Source organism: Eufriesea mexicana, unplaced genomic scaffold, assembly GCF_001483705.2.
Source record: "Eufriesea mexicana isolate 0111107269 unplaced genomic scaffold, ASM148370v2 scaffold143, whole genome shotgun sequence".
NCBI classification, from domain to species: Eukaryota; Metazoa; Arthropoda; class Insecta; order Hymenoptera; family Apidae; genus Eufriesea; species Eufriesea mexicana.
This window is the reverse complement of record NW_016908322.1, coordinates 193,005-213,599: the sequence shown is the minus strand read 5'-3', so window position 1 is coordinate 213,599 and position 20,595 is coordinate 193,005. Positions and strand designations below refer to the sequence as shown.

The 20,595-nt window shown below is 44.6% G+C and overlaps 1 protein-coding gene across 1 annotated transcript in view; it reads left to right on the top strand.

The window, feature by feature from the left end:
* nudC (nuclear distribution C, dynein complex regulator) overlaps positions 1-20,595 on the top strand; it is a 98,111-nt gene that overhangs the window by 77,429 nt on the left and 87 nt on the right. Inside the window, exons 5-6 of the mRNA XM_017910754.1 lie at positions 19,447-19,641; positions 20,320-20,522. Coding sequence (XP_017766243.1) covers positions 19,447-19,641; positions 20,320-20,522 — 398 coding nt within the window. The remainder of the gene's footprint in view (positions 1-19,446; positions 19,642-20,319; positions 20,523-20,595) is intronic.

Genomic DNA, 20,595 nt, shown 5'->3' with positions numbered 1-20,595 from the left:
TCTGCGTGACTGTCTGGTCCCATGATCCGAAAACGCGCGTACGCGGAGTAGAAGAAAGAGAGGCACGCGCGGCGGAATCGCGATACGATTGAAAGAAAAGCGGGAATTCCTTTCGATGGAAATAACCGTGAAATACGTTGCGCAAGGTATCGCGTTAGGCAGGGGGTACCCACATGAGCAGCGTGATTTTATGCGAACACGCTGGGTCGCTTGCACGGTGGTCCTTTGGCAATTTGGCCCGTTCTCCACGCTCTAACAGCCGATAATTCCAATCGTCGTTGTTTCTGTGCCAGTTGCCAAAGTATCTCCGTGGCTAGTTGCACAATCGATCGCCGGTTGGCCGACTCGGCGCTTGGATCTTCTTTGTCGTTCACGGGGACAGCGTCATGAAAGTTACAAAGGCTGAGTGGCAGCGAATCGAACACTGGATCCTGTTCGCCGGATGCTCTAGTTTCTTCGTTTCAGCTTCGCGTCGCTTCACAGTCCCGGGATTTATAGCGAGATGTACAGTCGGGTCTGCAGCGATCGTAGTTCCGAATTGAAACGACCGAACGTTACCAGACTCCTCGTATCCTCGACTCGCGCATACCATTAACGCGGGCAACTTTCAAAATCGCGCCGCGCGATGTTTTCGAGGATTAATGGCGGGTCGAATAACTTAGGCTGATTAACGGGAAGATAGCCAAGTCGCCGTGAAATCCGTAGTCCGAGGCGTGCAGTGGCTCGTCTAGCTCTCGGGTTACCCTTAATCTCTCGAGTAGCGGTTGCGCAAGCGCCCTGTTGTGCGCGGGTCGCGCGTTCGCTTGCGCGCAGCTCCGGCGCCGATCTGCGCATGCGCGCTCGCGCGCCACCGGCCGCGTACCCAATAAGTGTATCAGCCACTGGCGTAACGCGACAACTGGGCAAAAGCTCGCGCGATTGTTCGCGTCTCGTTACAGGGCCACCGGTGGACACGTGTATCGATACGATTGGCTTTTCTTATCGTCGTCGGGGTCATTGGTGCTCGATATTCTCGCGGTTGACGTCCATCGACGCATAGGGAGGGTATGGATTAATTGCTCGAGAAAAACGTTAATATGATCATTAAGCAACAGAACTCGTTGCAAGCCCGACGATGTTACATTCGAATATGATTAATAGCTGGAACTAAATAATCCTGCGATTTTTCGCGGTACTGCTATGGCGCAAGTACCGCGAAGCATCGACTGTATCAAAATCCCGATGAGCAGACAGATGGCCGGCAAGTCGAATCGCATCGGTGCTCGTAAAATTACGCGAGATTACAAAACGTTTGCACTTTCTCGAACAGATGCACCGACGCTGCGCACGCGTTCATTGTTGCAGCTAACCGTGCCTCTGTGCATCTCTGCAGCCTTCGCGAGACTTCTCCATAGACAACTTCGTTACTAGAATTCGACTCGGCTTATTTTTCTCTCGACGCGTCCCTCTCTCCGTTCGCCGTCTGTCTGGCATCCAGCACGATGATCCGCCACTGGCACTCGCGCTGAAATATCGAACGTAGCATCGGGATCCTGTAAATTTCCAGGCGCCACCGGATTCCAACGGTTAACTATCCTTTTTTTTCGTGTTTTTTCTTTCTCGCCGGTCCTCTTCTTCTTATTTTCGCCGGGCGATCGTGTAACGTTACGCCACTGGCGTCGAGGTGGCGATGCGAAACCACGACGGTACCGCGGTGGGACACGAGGACGCGAAAAAGTACGCGGAGAGCACACACTGGCGGGGAAGGGGCGGACGTGGTGGCAAGGCCGTTCTTTGACCCGAAACATGGCCCGCTCGGCGCCAATTTTTTGGGAGGAACCGGTCCCGGACCCCTGGAATTTTTGCCGGCGAACCGCTACCACACGGCTTCGCCGAGCAACCGACACCGACACCTGCCTCTCCGCTAATATATCGTCCGGCTATAAAGTTTCCATCGATTAACGTCAAACGTTGCAACCGCGTCCTCGCCGACTGCTCGTCGATCACCGATAAATCCGGTGATCTCGCGCGAAAAAGCGTCGGATCTACCGGTGTTTACGTGCCGGATCCATCATCATCCTCGCGTTTCGACTTTTACGATCCCACCGTCGTTCCCCCACTCCGATCACGGCGCCACATTTTTTCACCATCGCGATCTTTCGTTCCTGCTTCTATCGTCATAGACGAAAACGCATCCTCGAGTGAGAGATTACGTCTCGTTGAGAAATTGAACCGGTTTAACTCGAAATTGAAATTCATCATCCACCGTTGAGCAAATCTCCAAAATTCCACGTTGAAAAGAATCCCTGTATCCTGGTAGAACCCTTATCATACTCGGGACCCCACTACAACGTTATTTTTCTATAAAAATAACAATTTATTATCGTCAAGGAGTAACGAGAAATTAATAGGAGCTCGAGTGTTCGGTATTTATAGCTCGATTTCGCAAAAGGCGGCATAGTTTTGGAACCCAATTACCCAATTACAAGTACTCACCACTCGCGGCTCAACTATCGAAGAACCGCGAAGGCCAGCTGCTGGCAGACGATACCTACCGAGGCGCATCTAACAAAAATCGTGCTCGCTCAACTCGCGCGTTGCAACCGGGCTTTCCATCATTACTTAATCGGTCTGTCGCTGGTTCGCTCGGGCAATTAAGAAAATTACAAAACGCCTCGTTCCACGAGGAGAACACACGTGTTCGCCATTTCAGGGCAGCGCGTGGCCGTCGTCTATTAAGTCGGACGCTTTTATGCGAATCGGCCCTACGCAAGCGCAGCTTTTTAACCTCCTCCTGTTCCACGCGATTACACAAAGATCGCGCGTTTTCCTGCTGGTCTGGGGCCTCTTGAGCCGGATGCATAGGCGCACGCGCCGCTTCTATCTGGGCCTCGCATCTCTCTGTCCCTCTGTACTCCTCTCCGACCGTTCCGTATCGCGCACGTGCTTTCGTAGAAACGCGCAGTTCACCTGTGCACGTAGTGCACCTGTGTGCCGCGCAGGCTCATCGATCTTCCCTGTCCTCCGTTTTATCCTCGCTTTTACCTGCCTCTCCGGGTACTCTCCGACCGCGCGCGTCTTCGGGGAAAAAGGATGTCGAACGACGAAGAGGAACGCGTAGACGACGAAACGAAATTCTTAAACGCGAGATGGACCGAGCTTTCGTTTGCTCCAATAGAGTGAAAAATTCGTCGATGAATACGTCACTGTGCTTAACTCTTTCACTGTCACGCCAAAATTATATATTTCGCTAATGAGGACGTCATTGAAGAAAGAAGGGCAAGTGTACCTGGTTCGAAAATTTTGCAGAGAGTGTTATACGGAAAGTGTTAAATCGTCGGGATCAAAAATTGCTAAAAATCTGATCAAAAAGTGACCACCTACTGTCCAGATTACATTGACGAGCCACATTTATGTTTAACCCTTTACGGTCGACAGATTTCAGCACAGCAAATGTAGCATTTCGCAATTACTTCTCTGAGCAGGATTTAAAGTCAATATATGGATATTAACCCTTTGCACTCAACGATTTTTTGGCTAGAAAAAAGTAGAAAATCAAAGATTCTCTATTAAAAAATTGACGATACTTTTTTGAGCAGTAAATAAAAATTGTATATTAATAAAATTGTAGAATTATTTGATTTCGATACCTCACACACTGTTACATTAAATTTGATAGATTAATTAATATCGATCTTCCAAATTTTATGAAATGATGACCTATAGTCACCTCTCAAGTGCAAAGGGTTAAAACGCACAGAATTTGTTGAAACTGATTTGTGTTTAATACTACTTATAATACGTAAAAATACAAAGTTTTTAATTTTTCTAATTTTCTGTAGTTTTCTGTATTTTTCGACTTGCGAATGGGGACATCGACCGCAAAGGGTTAAATTGTTTTAACATAGTGCACTGCTATATGCAAGATTCGTTCTAATATTTTTTTGATCCGTGTTCTAATAAAAATTTTTAAGTGTTCTGTTTTAATTTTTATTTCATATTCAAAATGCACTAACTGCCAATTTTTGTTCAATTTTTACAATTGTAGTTTTACGAGTAGTTTAAGCGCTCGGGACACCAATGATCACCATGGCGTCACAGGAGAAACCATGTCCGGTCATATATGACCAACGTGGCAGTCAAAGTGCTAAGAGAATCTGAGACAGGGACCCAGGAGAGTTTGAGGTGTATGATAAGTAGGTGACGGTGGTTCTTCTTGGTTTTCTCGTAAAGTATAGCGAGGTAGTTTGTCATTGCAACGTCGTTGGAACGATTTGTTCTTTAATTAGACTCCAGAGTGCTGCGTGCAGTCGCTTTTGCAACCGGCGAGTTTTATGGCTCCGGTGATTCTGTAAAGTAATTGCTGCTTACGGTGATGTCATCGTCTACGAAACGGAGGCTCGGTTCCCCGATAATTAAGCGCGCAATAATTATAACGAAATTTGACTGTAACTGTCGTATAAACGTCAACTATACGTGATATATAGATTACCTGGATATTCGTGCGGCGTTGTTGAACGGGTCACGAGAGTCTCTTTTCCTCTTTCTTTTTTTCCGAATATAAATTTCAGCGTTTGAATAGTAAGTCGGAGAGTAACAGGCTGCTTTATCGTTTCATCGTCACCTTCGAGCCGCGGTTAGACGTTGAACTACTCGAACTAAGTATTCGTCGATAGGTTGTGTCAGCTTGTAAATCAGAGGTGGCTCTTTTATGAGACACTGGTATCGAATTCTCGAGGGACACGGTAATCCATTACGAATCCTTCGTGTAGCATCACGCTGAAAATGCGGAATGAGTTATGGTCCTCCAAATCTGCAAGGTACACCTATGAATATTCGCCTGCCGCAATTACGTCTCTATTTCGCGTTTCTCGAATCCGCGATATCGTCTGTGATACGTGCAAGGTCGGCTCAAGAAACTCTTAGGAGCGTGTAAGTTGACACATTGTCATTAATCTGTGACACGTTGGGACCGCGAAGCTCACAGAAGCTGCTACCTACCGATGTCCAAGTGTAATATCGCTAATTTTTAATGTCGCCTGTTGAATGGATTCATCGGTCTTCTCGTCTCATCGGTTTGATCGTTCAATTCAAGGTTGAAATTTGAAGTACCTGTGGAGGAACAAATGATCGTGTGCAAGGATTGCATGGGCTATATGCCTATCGAGTGCGAGCTACGAGCAAAAATTTGGGAATGCATCTGAGGGTTTAAAGTACTTGGTCCACCAAGGATGAAGTCACGGGGAAAATTGGCAATAGAGAAAGAAAGTCTATGTATGAGAGAAGAGAGGCTGTTAGGTTTAAATAAGGATACAAGGGTGTAGGCGAGGCAATTTTTATAGAGTGTATGCAGAGTTTTGCAGAGAGTTTATAGGGAGTGGTACGTGTAACGTGTTAATAGTAATCATAGTAATCATAAACGTGTAATCATAGATCAGTTATTAGTTTATAGGGGTCTTCTCCCCCACGCTTGCTGTGTTCGACTTATCGCAGGTATCCTCGATATGGTGGTGGTGTTGGAAGGGATGAAAAGGAAAGGAAGGGATGCGTTTCATCCTGGGCCTGCTAGTGGACTCATCGGTAAGGCTACCCTAGCATACTATGGGTAGGGATACTATTGAAAGGTCTGGAAATTATATGTATAGGAATTGGAAGTTTTTCGAGTCCTCGAAGTCGGAATCCATCTAGTGACGAGGGTGTGAATGATGGTCGCTACATGGGAAATTAAAAAATATCGGAATTAAGGGAGATTTAGGTAAGGCTACCTAGCAGGCCCTGTCTTTTAAGTTTGGAAAATATATATATAGGAAACGGAGGATTTTTACCGAATCTTCTTCAAGTAGGAATCCATCTATTGGCAAAGGTGAGAATGATGCCCCCTCAAGTTCAATCTTCCAGTTGCACCTTACTCTTACTCTTACTCTCATTTAGCTCGTGACAAATATATATTATTTTCGAATAAAATAACATCCCTTATTCTCGCATGCCAATTAATCACATCCAAATATCTCACATGGGTCTTTGTATTTCTGTATCTCGCTACAGAAACGCAATGGCGTCGTGTGGCACTGTTGGGCGCGATTTTTTGAAAGATTCGTGCCGCTCGAACGACTGAAAATTAAAACGAAGGTAACAAAACAAATTCTAAAGCTGCAAGATGGACGTGCAACGAAGCGAGAAGCGTATTGCAGTCAGAGTGCAGCATTAAGCGCTCGATGCACCGGGGAATTCGTTATCGGCCGTGAGAGCGCACAAACGATCGTACCGATAAATGCAAATGCACCCCGTCATTGAAGAACAGTGGATCGGCCTTGAATGGAATGGGATCTAACGATCGGGTTGATAAAGACGATCGACACCCGTGATAACATCTGCACCCATTGTTCCCGTGGCTTTTCATCCTCTTTGACTCCTTCCGTGAAAGGACTTCGGTTCCTTCGCTCGTATCCCTCGACAGACGTTACAAAGAGCGGCAGGCATCGCATGTTACACGTCGAGATTAATAATCGCGCTCGTCTACACGATCGTTCGATATACGATCGTTCGATATCACCCGGTGATTACGCGAGCTGTTTGTATCGGTATAATGATCCAATTAACGTCGAAAGCATTTGATGGTCGTTTTTGTCGTCGGCCGCGATTTGTTCGCCCGCGACAGCTATTTATCGTGATTTATTCGCGTGAAGTAATCGGACGTTGAAAGGAAGGAAATCGCGTCCTTGCGGATCAAAGGTTGCTCGAGCTGCGAACAATCGCCGCCTCGGAAAGGTTGTGAAAAAATTGGAAACTTTCAGCACGATGCCTTTCGTTCACCTTTCACCGTTGTTTCGACCCTTGGCTGCATTTTGTTCCTCTTTTCCTTCGTTGTAGACACGAGTGTGAAAAACTGATATTAAGTCGATAGCCGATAAAGCTGGTCGGTCATATATCGGTACTCCATTGTCAGAAGGAATTTACCCCTGCGTAATTGGAATTTTAGATGTTCGTAAATGCGTGAGAATAGGGAGTCATAATTAGTTTGCTTTTATTAGATTGGTTAATGCGAATGCATTTATTTATTTACGGATAAGAAATTTGATCGCGTTTATCCTTAATTCGAAATTAGAAATTAACGAAGGTTAACGGGTATAGCGAATGTAAATACGATGTAAATAGTCGTAATAAAAATATAGTATACCCGAAGCAGGCAATTTCTAGACAAATAAATTATATTAAATATGCCGGGAAGCTGACTAACTGAGGCGAGTTATCGTATCTCGTGCAGTTAATAGTCTAATATTATTTCTCTCGCTCTTAGAACGATCAAATAAGCACATCCTTTATGACTAAACAACATGTTAAAAAGAAAAATATGTTGAAGTACAAAATTAATTCACGTCCGGTGATTAGAATACCAATTTTATTCCACGTTGGAGTGTGTCTACCTTTTCAAACATTCCTTATGTTAATAGGACAGTTATGAGTCAATAATTCCGTGTTTTTGTCAAACAGCACCTGACCTCGTTCGCTCGATTGGAAAATCGGCTGTGAGAAAGATCGTTTGTGCTCGATCGCGATTGAAAGGGAGATTCATAGATAGAGACGAATATATACGTACATATACAATAGCGAAGTTATACAGTCGTTCAATTTTGCCAACCTTTAAGGCGCTCGCGTTACTATGTCAATGTCTTCTTAACGCCGTATCTAACCGTAGTACTACTCATTGACCGTGTATCCGCGGCATGAATATTAAACTTGCGCCATCAGCCTTGGTCCGACCTAATCGATCCGACTCTAACGTCGGACGACTACTCGAAACGATGACCGGAGGCTGCTGACGTCGAAACGTCTGTCAGTCGTACGTGACACCACGAATTTCCTCCTTTGTACTCTACAAATTTGGCAGTCTTTGGACCAAGGTGTTCAATCCTTTGCACTCGAGAGGGGTCCTTCAATCGCCATTTGCTAAAATTTCGAAGATCGATATTAATTAATATGCCAAAATTAAAATAATGGAACGGTGTGCGAGGTATCGAAATCAAATATTCTACGTGTCAATTATACGATTTCTTATATACTGCTCAAAAAAATATCGTCAGTTTTATAACAGAAAATCTTTGAATCCTTTTAGCAAGAAAATCGTCGAGTGTAAAAGGTTAAAATTCCTCAATGGGATTTTGTGCTTTTAAATAATAAAGATAACTCGTTTGCGATATTTAATAACAATATCTGTACTCGAATTTTATATTTCCCAAGGTATTTCCAGAGCTTATCAAATATTTCGAAACACGTCTTTCAGTCGTACGTGACACATCACGAATTTTCTCCTTTACACTCTACAAATTTGACAGTCTTTAGATCAAGGTGTTTCAAAATCCTCGATGGAACTTTACGTTTTTAAATAAAAATAAAAGTAGCTCGTTTGCGATATTTAATAACAATATCTGTACTGGAATATTATATTTCCCGAGGTATTTCCAGAGCTTAAAAAATATTTCGAAATACGCCGTGTATACACCTACCTGTATTTTTTCTGAATATAATACTAGTGATAAATCTATTACTCAATCGACACGATCTATTTCGTCTTGTTAGCCAATTATCATCTACGGTGTCATAAATCAACGGGTAGAATTCGCTGACGGTGATTTTTCGCGAATGGAAACACGGTAAATCATCGAGTCGGAAAAGTTGGATCGCCGAACTATGGCGATTCGCTCGGCTATGGGACGAAAAATTCTACCTTGGGGTTCGTTAAGGGCCCGATGTCCCGATCCTCCTCCTGCTTCTTCGCGCGTTATTCCACGCAGTGAGTAACGAGCAAACTATTCGATTACGCAACGGCCCGTGAGCTCGCACGGGGCGTCGATTCTCGATTATCAAGGATTCTGGCGAAGACGCCAAATAAATCGGTTCCCGACGCTGCAACCTTCGAGCCATCGGGCCGTTGAACGAACTTTCCGTTGCGTGACTTGGTCTAAAGTTGCGGGGCTCTAAGAAGCCAACCTTCGTCGGCTCTGTAATCGATGGCGAATTACGTGACGCATCGTCATCCCATTAAAACGCTAAAATTTCTACAATTTTTCGGAGGCTTCTTTTCCCGATGAAAAATCGAATCTCTCGACTGACGAGTGAATCCCGAGCGGAACGAACATGGCAACACAATGAGCACGCGTGTCAGGTTTTACGATCATCGGTGATCGAAGGTCTAGATCGGATCGTAGACTGATAATTATCCCCGTGATCGAGCTGTAGGTTTTACGAGCTCCTAACCTTCGGTTTATACCTTAAACACCAGTGTAGCGTAATTGCGAGAGAATGACGAGGCAGGACAAATCGAATAGACGCTTTTTAATCCGTTCGTTCTAGCGAGGAAGACAGTTTTGACTCTTCGAGTCCCGAGGAATTTCATCCTTGGGCCTTTTCTTGTCGATACGAGCGAATGCCATTCGGCGGAACAGGTCCGCTTCGTGAACCGAGGATCACAGGGTACCCCTTTTTGCACGAACTGGACGATCACTGTAGAAGGAACTGCCTCTTTCCATTGTTCTACAAAGTATACTCGAGCAAATTTATTTTTGCTTAAGCACCTCGAATCCCGAATACGAAGGAGCGTTCGAGGGAACCTATCGCTACTTGACAGTGGAACTTTGACACTTTGACTGCCACGAAATTTTTAGATAGCACGGTCAAGGAGCCATGATAAAATTTCCGTTATTATTATATTATATTATTAGGATATAATTACGAATTATCGAATAATATGGCAAAGAAAAAAGAAAAATGGTGGAAATTATTAATGTCTTCTATTCAGAGTTCTCTATTTACTTATGGTCTTCAAGTATTCGAAAATTGGTTAGAATGAAACAAATATAAATTTAAAAAATTAGTATCACTGCACATTGGTGACTACCATGGTCCCACTAAGGAGACAAGCACCAGTCACTGATGACCACCGTGGTCTGTCAACGTGTTAATGGGTCTCTAGCGGGCATAAACTATAGTAATTTTGGCGTTACGATGAATTAAGGTTAATTTTTCAAAAGCAGGCACAATAATTGGAAGAAGAAAAATTCCGATACCATTCGTTTTCACTGCATTGCTAATTCTAGTGTTAACCACTGCAATTTCAACGCTCACACGTGTCCCAAAGATGCAAGAGTATCTAACTAATTTTACTTCTATTCGATTGCAGTAGTTTCTATATTCGACACGTATCTGGAAGAGATCATCTAAAAGATCGTCTAAATAAATTTATTTCTATTCAACTACCACCACATTACTATACCCAACCCGTGTCCCAGCGATAAGATAGTAGCAACGAGATTTATCTCCGCTTGACCACAGCGAGTTCTACGTTTTATCACGCGTGTTGCGAATTTTTCCAACGGCCTAACGAGATTAGTATAGGATCAGCTGTGCGAAGAAACAACAGTGGATAAGAATTTAGCCTTTGGAATAGAAAGCGAGCGTTACTGCAGGAGCAGAGTTATCGGCGCAGTCAGTCAACACAGCAGAGAAAGTTGCTTATTGGATGAAATGTTGGCCGGTGGACACTTTATCCGTGTTGTAACGCGTGTTCGGTTTGTCACGGCGAAAACCGCAAGCCGGATCGCCGTGTGGACACAGGAAACAAATTCCTCGAGGTATGGTCTCGTTCAACACGTTCCATTGTGTTCTCTCCTTTATGCGAGAGACACGAAGCCACGAACGCTTGCCGATTTTCGTTTATGAAATTCCTTCGGCACGGTGACTTGCATGGCTTGCATGGCTTGCACGGCTGCCGTCTGCGAGAATTCGAAAGTGGATTCGCAACTTGGCGAATTATTTTCCCAGTAAAACCTGCGATACGATAATTCTAGCGCGATGGTCCGAGGAAGAACGGAATATTTGCGCGTGGTTATTTGTCGAAGGTTTTGCGATCATTAGCGAAATTTCTCCGATGATGATATAGTCATTTCCGAGAATTCGAAAGCGAATTCGCGTCCTCTGGGATTAATTAGAAATGCACGGTGATAATTCTGGTCGAGTGGTCGCGGTCGCAAAAATGGATCAGTCCCGACTCGTATTACTAGTTCCAGCCAGCAAGTAGTCGTGTGCAAACAAAGCTCGGCCGCGTAACGTTCTCGTATCGTGTCATTTCGTTAGCGTAATCCATCCTTTTGTTCCTTCAAATTCAAGGCTACGTTTCAGAACCGCGGCAACTCTGACACACCGTTGCCCCTTAATTGTTTTCGCCACAGAAGGAATTCATTGTTCCCGCGGTACGTCCGTCTGTCCTCGCGCACATCGTTTCCCGTGCTGATTGACGAATCAGATTAAATCCGTCCGGATTGCGCCTTATTTCCATCCAGTTCTTGCACCGTTTGTGCCGCAATCGCTTTCGATTCTCTTATGAATTTTAATCCTCTTCTTATTTCGATTCGACACCCGAGCTGGGTATAACAATTTTAATTTTGTTTTAGAAACGCAAATTTAAATCGAAAAATTTTTATTCGAATTAAAATTTAAATTTAAATTTAAAAATTCAAATTTAGGGACTTATTCGAAATTCTTTACTACCCTTAATACTACTCTGGCAACAGTTATCATCGCTTAATGGTGCTAACGAGTGAAAAGACAATTTAATCCTCGAATCTTGGAATTCGCGTAATACATTTATGTGGGATTGGAATAAGTACGGCCCTGGAAGAATGGCAAGTGTGTCTGGACCCACAACGAAAGAGACCGCGCGCAAGAGGTTCGATTTCAATGAATGTTTATGTTAGAGTGAAAGATTAGAGATGCGTGCAGAGTGTTTCAAGTACCGCGCCCTCCGAGGTTGCGTGGGAAAGAAGTATGATTGCAAAGGAAAGTCTGGGTATGAAAAAGGACAGAGTGAATGCTTAAATAAGGGTGTCAGGGCGCGGGCAGCACCAGTCCTTCACGGCCCTCAAGGTAGTGTCTAGGAAGTAAAAGTCGAGCGTACCCGTAGCGGGTCTCTAGTTTCGTAGCCAATAAGTATAAGTTTATTGTATTTTAAGAAGCAGTAAAACATTACTTCAGCCCATCCACCCATCCCGATCCTACATTTATGCAATTGCAAATGGGGAAATTTAGGTAACTATATTTTTCATCGCCGACTCTATTTCTCGCTAGACAATTCGTAGCTCTTGAACACTCCTCGAAGCCCAGATTATTTGTTGTTTCATCTAGCATTCTGCTAACTTATCGTAGCACTTACACTGGTTGTACAATTTGGAAGAGCCTCTCGACGTAAACTCTTGGTTCCATAGAGAAATTAACCCTTTTGCTACTAGTGTCACATATATGTGACAACCTGATTTTCTTACCTGAGCCCGGCGTCACAAATATGTGACGGGTGTTCATTATCAGTTTATGATAATTGTTTGCACCAAATCGTGTCGCACACAGACGGGTTATGTTATAAAACAATAAAATAGATACAGAATGTTATTGATCTGACGACAATTACTTTTTTAAAAAGGATCTGGGCATCGCAAATTTATGCTACGTGTTCTTTATCAATATTTTTTAATTGGTTGCACTAAGTGGGGCCGCAAGTATATTAGCCGAGTTATATGTAGAGTTTTTATTTTGCTTTTCCTTTCCAATTTTATTCATTTCCTTTTAATCAAATGTGTCACATACATGTGACGACGGGGCTACCAAAGGAATGATCTATCTATAGCCCAGTGTCACTTATGCGTGTCGGCTTGTAAAATTGCTAATTTCACTTGGTTAGAACGTTATAGATTCATCCCACAAAAATAAATGACAATTGGTATCATATTTAAATAATAAGACGTCTGGGCTGTGGTGGCGGTTTTTCTCCTGAGGCTCTGCTAGCGAAAGGGTTAAGCAACCACCCGGCAGCTTCCGATTTAAGTCTCGCAACGAGTGTTCAGTCACGAAGGTAAGATTAGCCCGATCCCCAGACTGCTCGAAGAGAAGGGAAAAAGGGACGCTATGCGCGAGAATAATTTATCTCGGAATAATACGAGCGAATTGTGAGAAACGAAGAAACGCGGAGCCAAGTATAAAAGGCCGTCCTCTAGACGTGCAACGACTTCACGAATCGAAAGTAGCGCAACCTTGGTTGCGTTTGGAAGACCAAAGGGATGTACGTGAGCAAATTCACGTGTTCCACCTGATCGAGGTAGTCGAGAGAACGCTGTAAAATCCTAGCTATGGAACACCTTCGAATCCTTCTTCGTCCTTCTTCTCTCGTCCTGCGCACTATCCTCGAGACTATCTGCAACACGATCTCGCGGAGGCTGTGCTCGCCTAGGCATTAACGATCTCCGTATCAATCACGAACGGACGCGCATCGAAGCTCGGCAAAAACTTAATCAATTCAGTTAGAAGAGTAACAACCGCTCGGCAGATTACCGGCTGTTTAACTGGACTTCGTACACTAATAACAACCGGCTAACGCAACAGCCTCTCAGACTCGTTAAACCGTTCCAATTACCCAGGCCGCAACGACCGATTTTTCCCTCGTCAGCGTTCTTCTGTATTCTTCGTCGCTCCTCTTCGTTTAATCGTCTCGTAGTCATTAGGCCAACCAGCGGTCGTTTCCGCGATTTCCAGCCGAGCCGTCCGACTCATCCGCGGCGGGCACCTTGCGAAATCCTCCGCGTTCTCCACCTGTGGCGTGCACGAGCTAGTGTACGCACGCGTCGTTATGCACGTTTATCGCGAGCGACGCGACGCCGACAATCCGCGACCTGGCCTGGCAGGATCCTGCAATTTTCAAACGACGCTCCCTCGTGCCCATTATCCCCGTCGCGAGGCCACGCGCGATCGTTTGCTCTTCGCGTTTTTCTGAACTTGTATCATCCGCGGATGCGAGCATACTATGGCAGAATATAGAATACAGAGATTCCTCCGCTGTTGCGAAACACGATGTCAGTGATGGGTTCAGCGGTGGGTGCATGGTACGTTCGACGTTGGTTCAGGAATAGTCAGGTTATTGTGCAGAATATAGAATACAGAGATTCCTCCGCTGTTGCGAAACACGATGTCAGTGATGGGTTCAGCTGTGGGTGCATGGTACGTTCGACGTTGGTTCGAGGTTGTTTTTGGATGTCGACAGGGGTGAGATATGGGCAATAAGGGGATCTTTTTGATGCACCGTAATAAGTGACGAGACATTTTTAGTCTCATCTCGAAATATTGCAACCCCTGCATGCGCATAGGTTTATGTAGGTATAAATTTCGAGGGGGTAGGTTTAATGACGCGGGAGTGAAATACGTTTGTTCTAAATTTGGACAGATTTCAAAATTTCGGTGGACAGTTCCAACGTAGATATGCGTATCAAAATTTAGAAGGAATATCAAAATGAGGGGAAGAAAAATATATTGAAAGTGGATGGAGAATAAAATAGTAGTCTGAATATCGTTCGTCCGGTACTTTGGATCCAACTGTTTGGGGTATGATGGGATTAAAAGTGTCCCACCATTTTGATGCACCGTAATGCATGGTGGGACAAATATTGCAATAGCTGCATGCGCATAAGTTTACTTTTCTTCTTATCTACGTAAAGCAATTGGCAATAACAATTTGACAAATGTTATAAGTGTATTCGCTCGTGTTAGCAACACTCGACATGCCAGTACGGATTCATCGATTGTTGCAAGCGGAAGGTTTATTGCGACAATCCTTTTTCCTGGTTTTATATTTTTACATTATGAGATTCTTTTATTAAGTATATAAAAATATACCAATTTTTTCTTTTTTTTAATTCAGAGCTTAACTATACCGTTAGGTGTAAGTACTAAATGTATTCATATAATTGCTTGTTGCGTTGAATGAATCTGAGTGTTATTGGCGTTTTCAGTGTTGTTGAAGATTTCTTTTATCGAGTCAGGAACTTTTGCCTGGGTTCGTGAAGCCTCGTATTCCTTATAGTACAATAAGATATGTTCGATGGTTAAGGGATGTTGTGTAAAGAAAACGAACGAATAATCCCACTTCTGGGATTCTAAGGGTGTTCGTAACAGTCAGCACTGGCCGAATATTCTCTAAAACCGAACTCTCCCGAAGGAACTCTCTAAAAGGCACTGTCCAACGACACTATCTCGACTCTCTATCTCAACTCTCTATCTCAACTTCCGCGCTATCTTTCAGAGCGGGCCCTTTTAAGCCCGTCTAGAAGGCAAGGACCTCCCTCGAAGGAGGAGAAAACTCCCCCCACATAAGGCTCTGGGGTGGAAGGGATTCATCCTTCAGGTTAGGCTCTTCGAATGGTCACCCACGCGGGGACCCTTCCCGAGAGGTGCCCGCGGGCGCGTCACCCCCAGTTTACAATGGGGAAAATCGGGGTTAGGTTGTTAGGGGTTGCGCGAGGCTACCTCACGTGGCCTGGCCCCGACTTCCCGAGACTCGTCTGACCGCCAGATTCTAACGGGACCTCTATACCTGGCGAGGTCTAAAGATATCCTACATTCTTAAAATTGGTACTTGTCGCATTAGGGTGGGGATGTTTTTTCAGAAGATGTTCCTGAGTAATTCTGGAATGTCCGATCTGGATCCTATTCAGTACGACTTGGTCTCTTCTGTTAGTAGGTCTTCCTATTCCATATACCAATTTTGTTTCATTTAAAACGCAGTAAAATTTCCATGCAACATGGGTTAATTTTATTATCAGAAATTCCGTACCGCAAAGAGTTAATACCGCTGCCTTCGGAAATCCGATGGACAGGGATAAAGCAATTAAGAAATTAATCGAACAAGGAAGTTGACGGCGAGGAGCGAGCAAATCGGCTCTCTTATCCGTGGAAGTAAGAAGTACGAGGGTCTCCTGTAGGTCCCGTGTTCCCTCGACGTGTCTTATCAGCCACGTAAAAGCTGATGGCCGGATGGCGGGACAGAGGCGGAATCCTGTCTCTTCTGTCCTCCTCGGTCGAAATTCCCGCGTCACAGTCTGGTTAACGTCGCGCCGGCTGAGAGATCGCGGATAATCCGGCGACACGAGCCTCTTCCCTCGGTCTTGCTCTTTGTCGTTCCATCGTAATGATATTCCACTTTGTTAACGCGCAAAGTCGGTAGCCATGATCCGTTTCCACGCACCGGTGCACTCAGCTACGCCAGCGTCGCCGCGGTCGTCGTCGTCACGCTGGAAATCCAAGAACACGCGTCCGACGCGAGGATGACGATGATGATGATGATGATGATGAGGATCCCGCGTAATCCTCGCCGCGACGTAATCCGCGTGTCGTTCGTGATCCCTGCCAGTTTTTCATCCCTTCTCCCTCGTTCGTTCGATCATGGTTGCGACACGCGACACGCTCGATGGATCATCTAGGATTTCGGAACCCGCTGGATTTAATTGTTCCTGATGCTGGCCACCCGAGGACGTCCCACATCGATGGGTCGCTGTCGAGGCAGCCCATGTTCTCACGAATGTGTTTACGGAGATGATTAAAAAGGGAGGAATTTATGATCGGGAATTTATGGTACGAGCGTTCTGATATCGATTGTCTGGTTATTTATTGCTTATATTACGCAGTGGGTGCAAGTAGCAAGTGTTAATTATACCGTATCGTTGTTGGAACTGAGTATCTTCATCCTGTGGTGATAGGATTGTAGCGACCATCATTTTTACCCTCGCCGGTAGGTGGATCCGGAGCTTTAAAGAAGTTCGAGGACTTCCTCGCAAGTCCTCGGAAAACCTCCGCTTACGATATATATGACTTCGAGATATTTCAATAGTATCCCCGTCTAAGGCAGGGTCTGTTAGAAAGCTTTACCGACGAGTCCACTAGTAGGTCCAGAACGAATCGCCCATACCTTCCTTTTCCTTTCATCCCTTCTAGCACCATCTAGGTACTAGACCATAGCTACCATAGCCACCATAGCTACATCTAGGATACCTGCGACAAGCTGACTTCAACGAACATGGGACAGGACCCCTACACACTATATCATTGTTGAAACTGATTGCGAGTATCTCCATCCTGTGAAAATAGGATGATAGAATGTTGCAATTCCGATACTTACCCGTAGTTGGATTATTCCCTGCCTGGACCAAAATAAGCGATTATAAAATAATTACTATATCCTCCTATATAGGTGTTTTTATCCCAGCTGGATTTACAGAGATGGTTGAAGGAGAAGATAATATGGAAGTTCTCCACTAGGTTGATTTTGAAATAATCAGAGAACAGCGTGCGATATTTGCATAGAGTATCGAAGACCAGAGCCAAGAATTCCATGTTGGTTTTTTAAATCCACTTTCGTTGCCGCCACATAGGAATGCGATTAACTCCTGCAAACGGGTTAACGTATTCTTCGCAGGTGGATTAATTCAGCTCATTACTCTGGATGTAGAAGTACAAACCGTGCGATTTCATATTCAGATTTCATTCACCGCAGTTCCCTTTCGTAACGATCTGTACCTCTCGCGACCGCCAGCGACTTCCACTAACCCCATTTTCCATTCGAGGCAGTAGAGACAATAAAAAGTGTTTGAAACATCGATCGAGGATCTTTCGATATCCGTAACGATCGATGCACTGTCGAACATCAGATATCCTTCGAATCGCTACCGATTCCTCGTTTTACCCAGAACGACGCCCCCATTGTAGCACCCATTGTAATCCTCGTCCATGACAGGGGAACTGAATTCGAATCGCGTGGTAATAAAAGGAATCACAGAAACGAAACATTTCGTTGCGAAACGAGTCGTTCTCCGGCTCAGAGTCTCCATTCTTTCTAGTACCATCCGTTTATCCGATAGAACTCGGGCCCCTCGAGTTTGCGACCTATCTTATTCCAACCATAGTTTACCTACGTTTGGTCCGCTATCCAAATTGGTCCTCCAGATGCCGAAATATTTTTATCCGATCCGCAGTATATCGTGCGTCGATTAACAAAGAGACACTCGCGGTAAATACACGCGCCTATCCGCGGAATGTGAGAATTTTCGTATCACGCCAGAGGATCTTTCTCCCTCTCTTTTCTCCCCTTATACGGCAGATTTCTTTTGCGGATTCTAAATTGCACAAGGACGATCGTCGAAGGCTGCACCGCTGGGTTTCCGAAACCCAAGGCCACGGCAAAGTGGATCACGATGATGTGCAATGAAATCGCAATTCGCGAGGACTGAGAGGGTAGCCGTGCGGAACCGCGATCGATCCCTCGATCCAATGATCCAATGAATCGCGCTATTGTTACGATAGATCCGACGAACGTTCTCCACGCGTCGCATTTCGAGGTTAAACGAAGAACCTCGGGTCCGTTTTCCTTTTCGATTGAGAAGGGAGAAATTGCCGATTATATTTTTTGGATAATCCATAAATGTTTTCATAGTTCATAAATGACTATGTTTCGGCTACGATATTTTATTTCAAACGATTTACTTTTTAAATGAAAAGAATCATTGACTGTTCAGGATACTTACTAAAATTCCCGACAGATGTACCTCAGAAGAATAGGGCTTTCCTTTATACACGAATTTTATTAACACTAGAACTACCGATCTTTAATGGGTACCTAACTATAACGTGCACAGATTATAGTAATTTCAGCGGTACGATGAATATAAGTGAATATATCGATTACAGTTCTTTCTTAACCTCTTAAAAATTTTGCGTTTGTGACACGGAGGGGGTCTAAGGGCGCTTAGAAATTTTACGTTTGTGACATGGAGGGCGCCTAAGAGCGCTTAGAAATTTTGCGTTTGTGACACGGAGGGGGTCTAAAGGCGCTTAGAAATTTTGCGTTCGTGACACGGAGGGGGTCTAAGAGCGCTTAGAAATTTTGCGTTTGTGACACGGAGGGGGTCTAAGGGCGCTTGGAAATTTTGCGTTCGTGACACGGAGAACACCTATAAGCGCTTAAAAATTTTGCGTTTGTGATACGGAGGGCGCCCATAAGCGCTTAAAAATTTTGCGTTTGTGACACGGAGGGCGCCTAAGGGCGCTTAGAAATTTTGCGTTCGTGACACGGAGGGCGCTTGTTTTCACAAAAATGGCGCACATCGTAACTCAACTCCTGCCGTATGGTACGGCCGCTGCATATCAAAATCTGCCAAAATCTTCGCTTGTTTTCACAAAAATGGCGCACATCGTAACTCAATTCCTGCCGTATGGTACGGCCGCTGCATATCAAAATCTGCCATAGTCAAGGGGTTAATACGAGTTGATACCAATTTTATTCTTAAAGCAGGTGTCTGTGTTCGGTGATTGCAAAAAGGAAAACTCAGGGATCACTTATTTTCACTGGGTTGGTAGTTCTAGTGTTAAATAAATTTTGAAATTTGATTAATTTCCATCTCTCGCGACAAAGAAAAATTTGGATACGAAAATACGAAAATCACGAATCAGATTTTTTAAAGCCCCAAGTTGACCATGTCGAGCGTAAAAGAATGAAAAGGTATGAGAATAAGAAAGGCGGGCATAATTGAACGCGAGTGTACAAGGTGACAATGCGATCATAAAGAGAGACAGCTAACAATCTTAATTATCGCCTGATTTCAGATCAAAGTGCCTTTGAAAGTGAACTTCACGGTGAAGCCGAAGGACGTGTCGGTGACAATCATGAAGAAGCACCTGACCTGCGGCATCAAGGGTCAGCCGCCGATCATCGACGGTGATTTCCCGCACGAGGTCAAAGTCGAGGAATCAACCTGGGTGATCGAGGATGGAAAAGTGTTGTTGATCAACTTGGAGAAGGTAAGTGACGCGAGTGGGCACGCCGATTCCGTGTTCCTCGAACCCCTGAACCCCCGCGACCTTGGTGAAACGAGGATTCCGGCGGTGGGTATCGAGTACGCGAAGAATTCGTTGACGTGACGTGGCCATGGACAGTCAAAATAACGTAGAGAGCCCGATGAAGGCTGAATCGTGACCGTTTAACGAGCAGCTGTTTACTTGATATCTAACTGACAGGATACAGTGACATTGCTAGTATTTGGACATTTGCTCGGCCATGATAGATATTCCGTTGATGCTTTTGCGTTTGCTTAGTCGAGGATTCAACTAGAACCTTTTATAGATTCGTTTTCATTACGTATTCCGAGCTTCGTTTTCTCTCGTATCAAATTTCGCAAAGGAAAATCCTAAACGAACGTAAATTTATTACACGATGTATAATTAACACTGGGATGTTATATCAAAGGCGTCAGGATATCGCTATAATTAGTATCATTGGCTATTATCATTGTAATAGGACGATAATTCGAATATTAAATAATATTTTCGAATTTGTTTACTATTAATTTAATTCAAGTACTCGGAGCAAATTAATTTTCGATTTTCGAGCATCGACGAGAAGGTTCAAAGACACTTTGAAAGTAGACGTTAGTTCGTGAACAGCTTGCTAAAAATGAGGGTGATCGACTGTTGGCATAGGTGAACAAGATGCAATGGTGGGCGCACGTGGTGACCTCTGACCCGGAGATCAATACGAAGAAAGTGAATCCTGAGCCTAGCAATCTGTCCGATCTCGACGGCGAGACCAGAGGCCTAGTGGAGAAGATGTTGTACGACCAGAGACAGAAGGAGCTGGGCCTGCCAACGTCCGACGAGCTGAAGAAGCAAGACGTGATCAAAAAGTAGAAGACAGCGAGCAAATGATCATACGAAACACCATGACCCCATGGACGAGTTTAAACGACGCGAATTTTG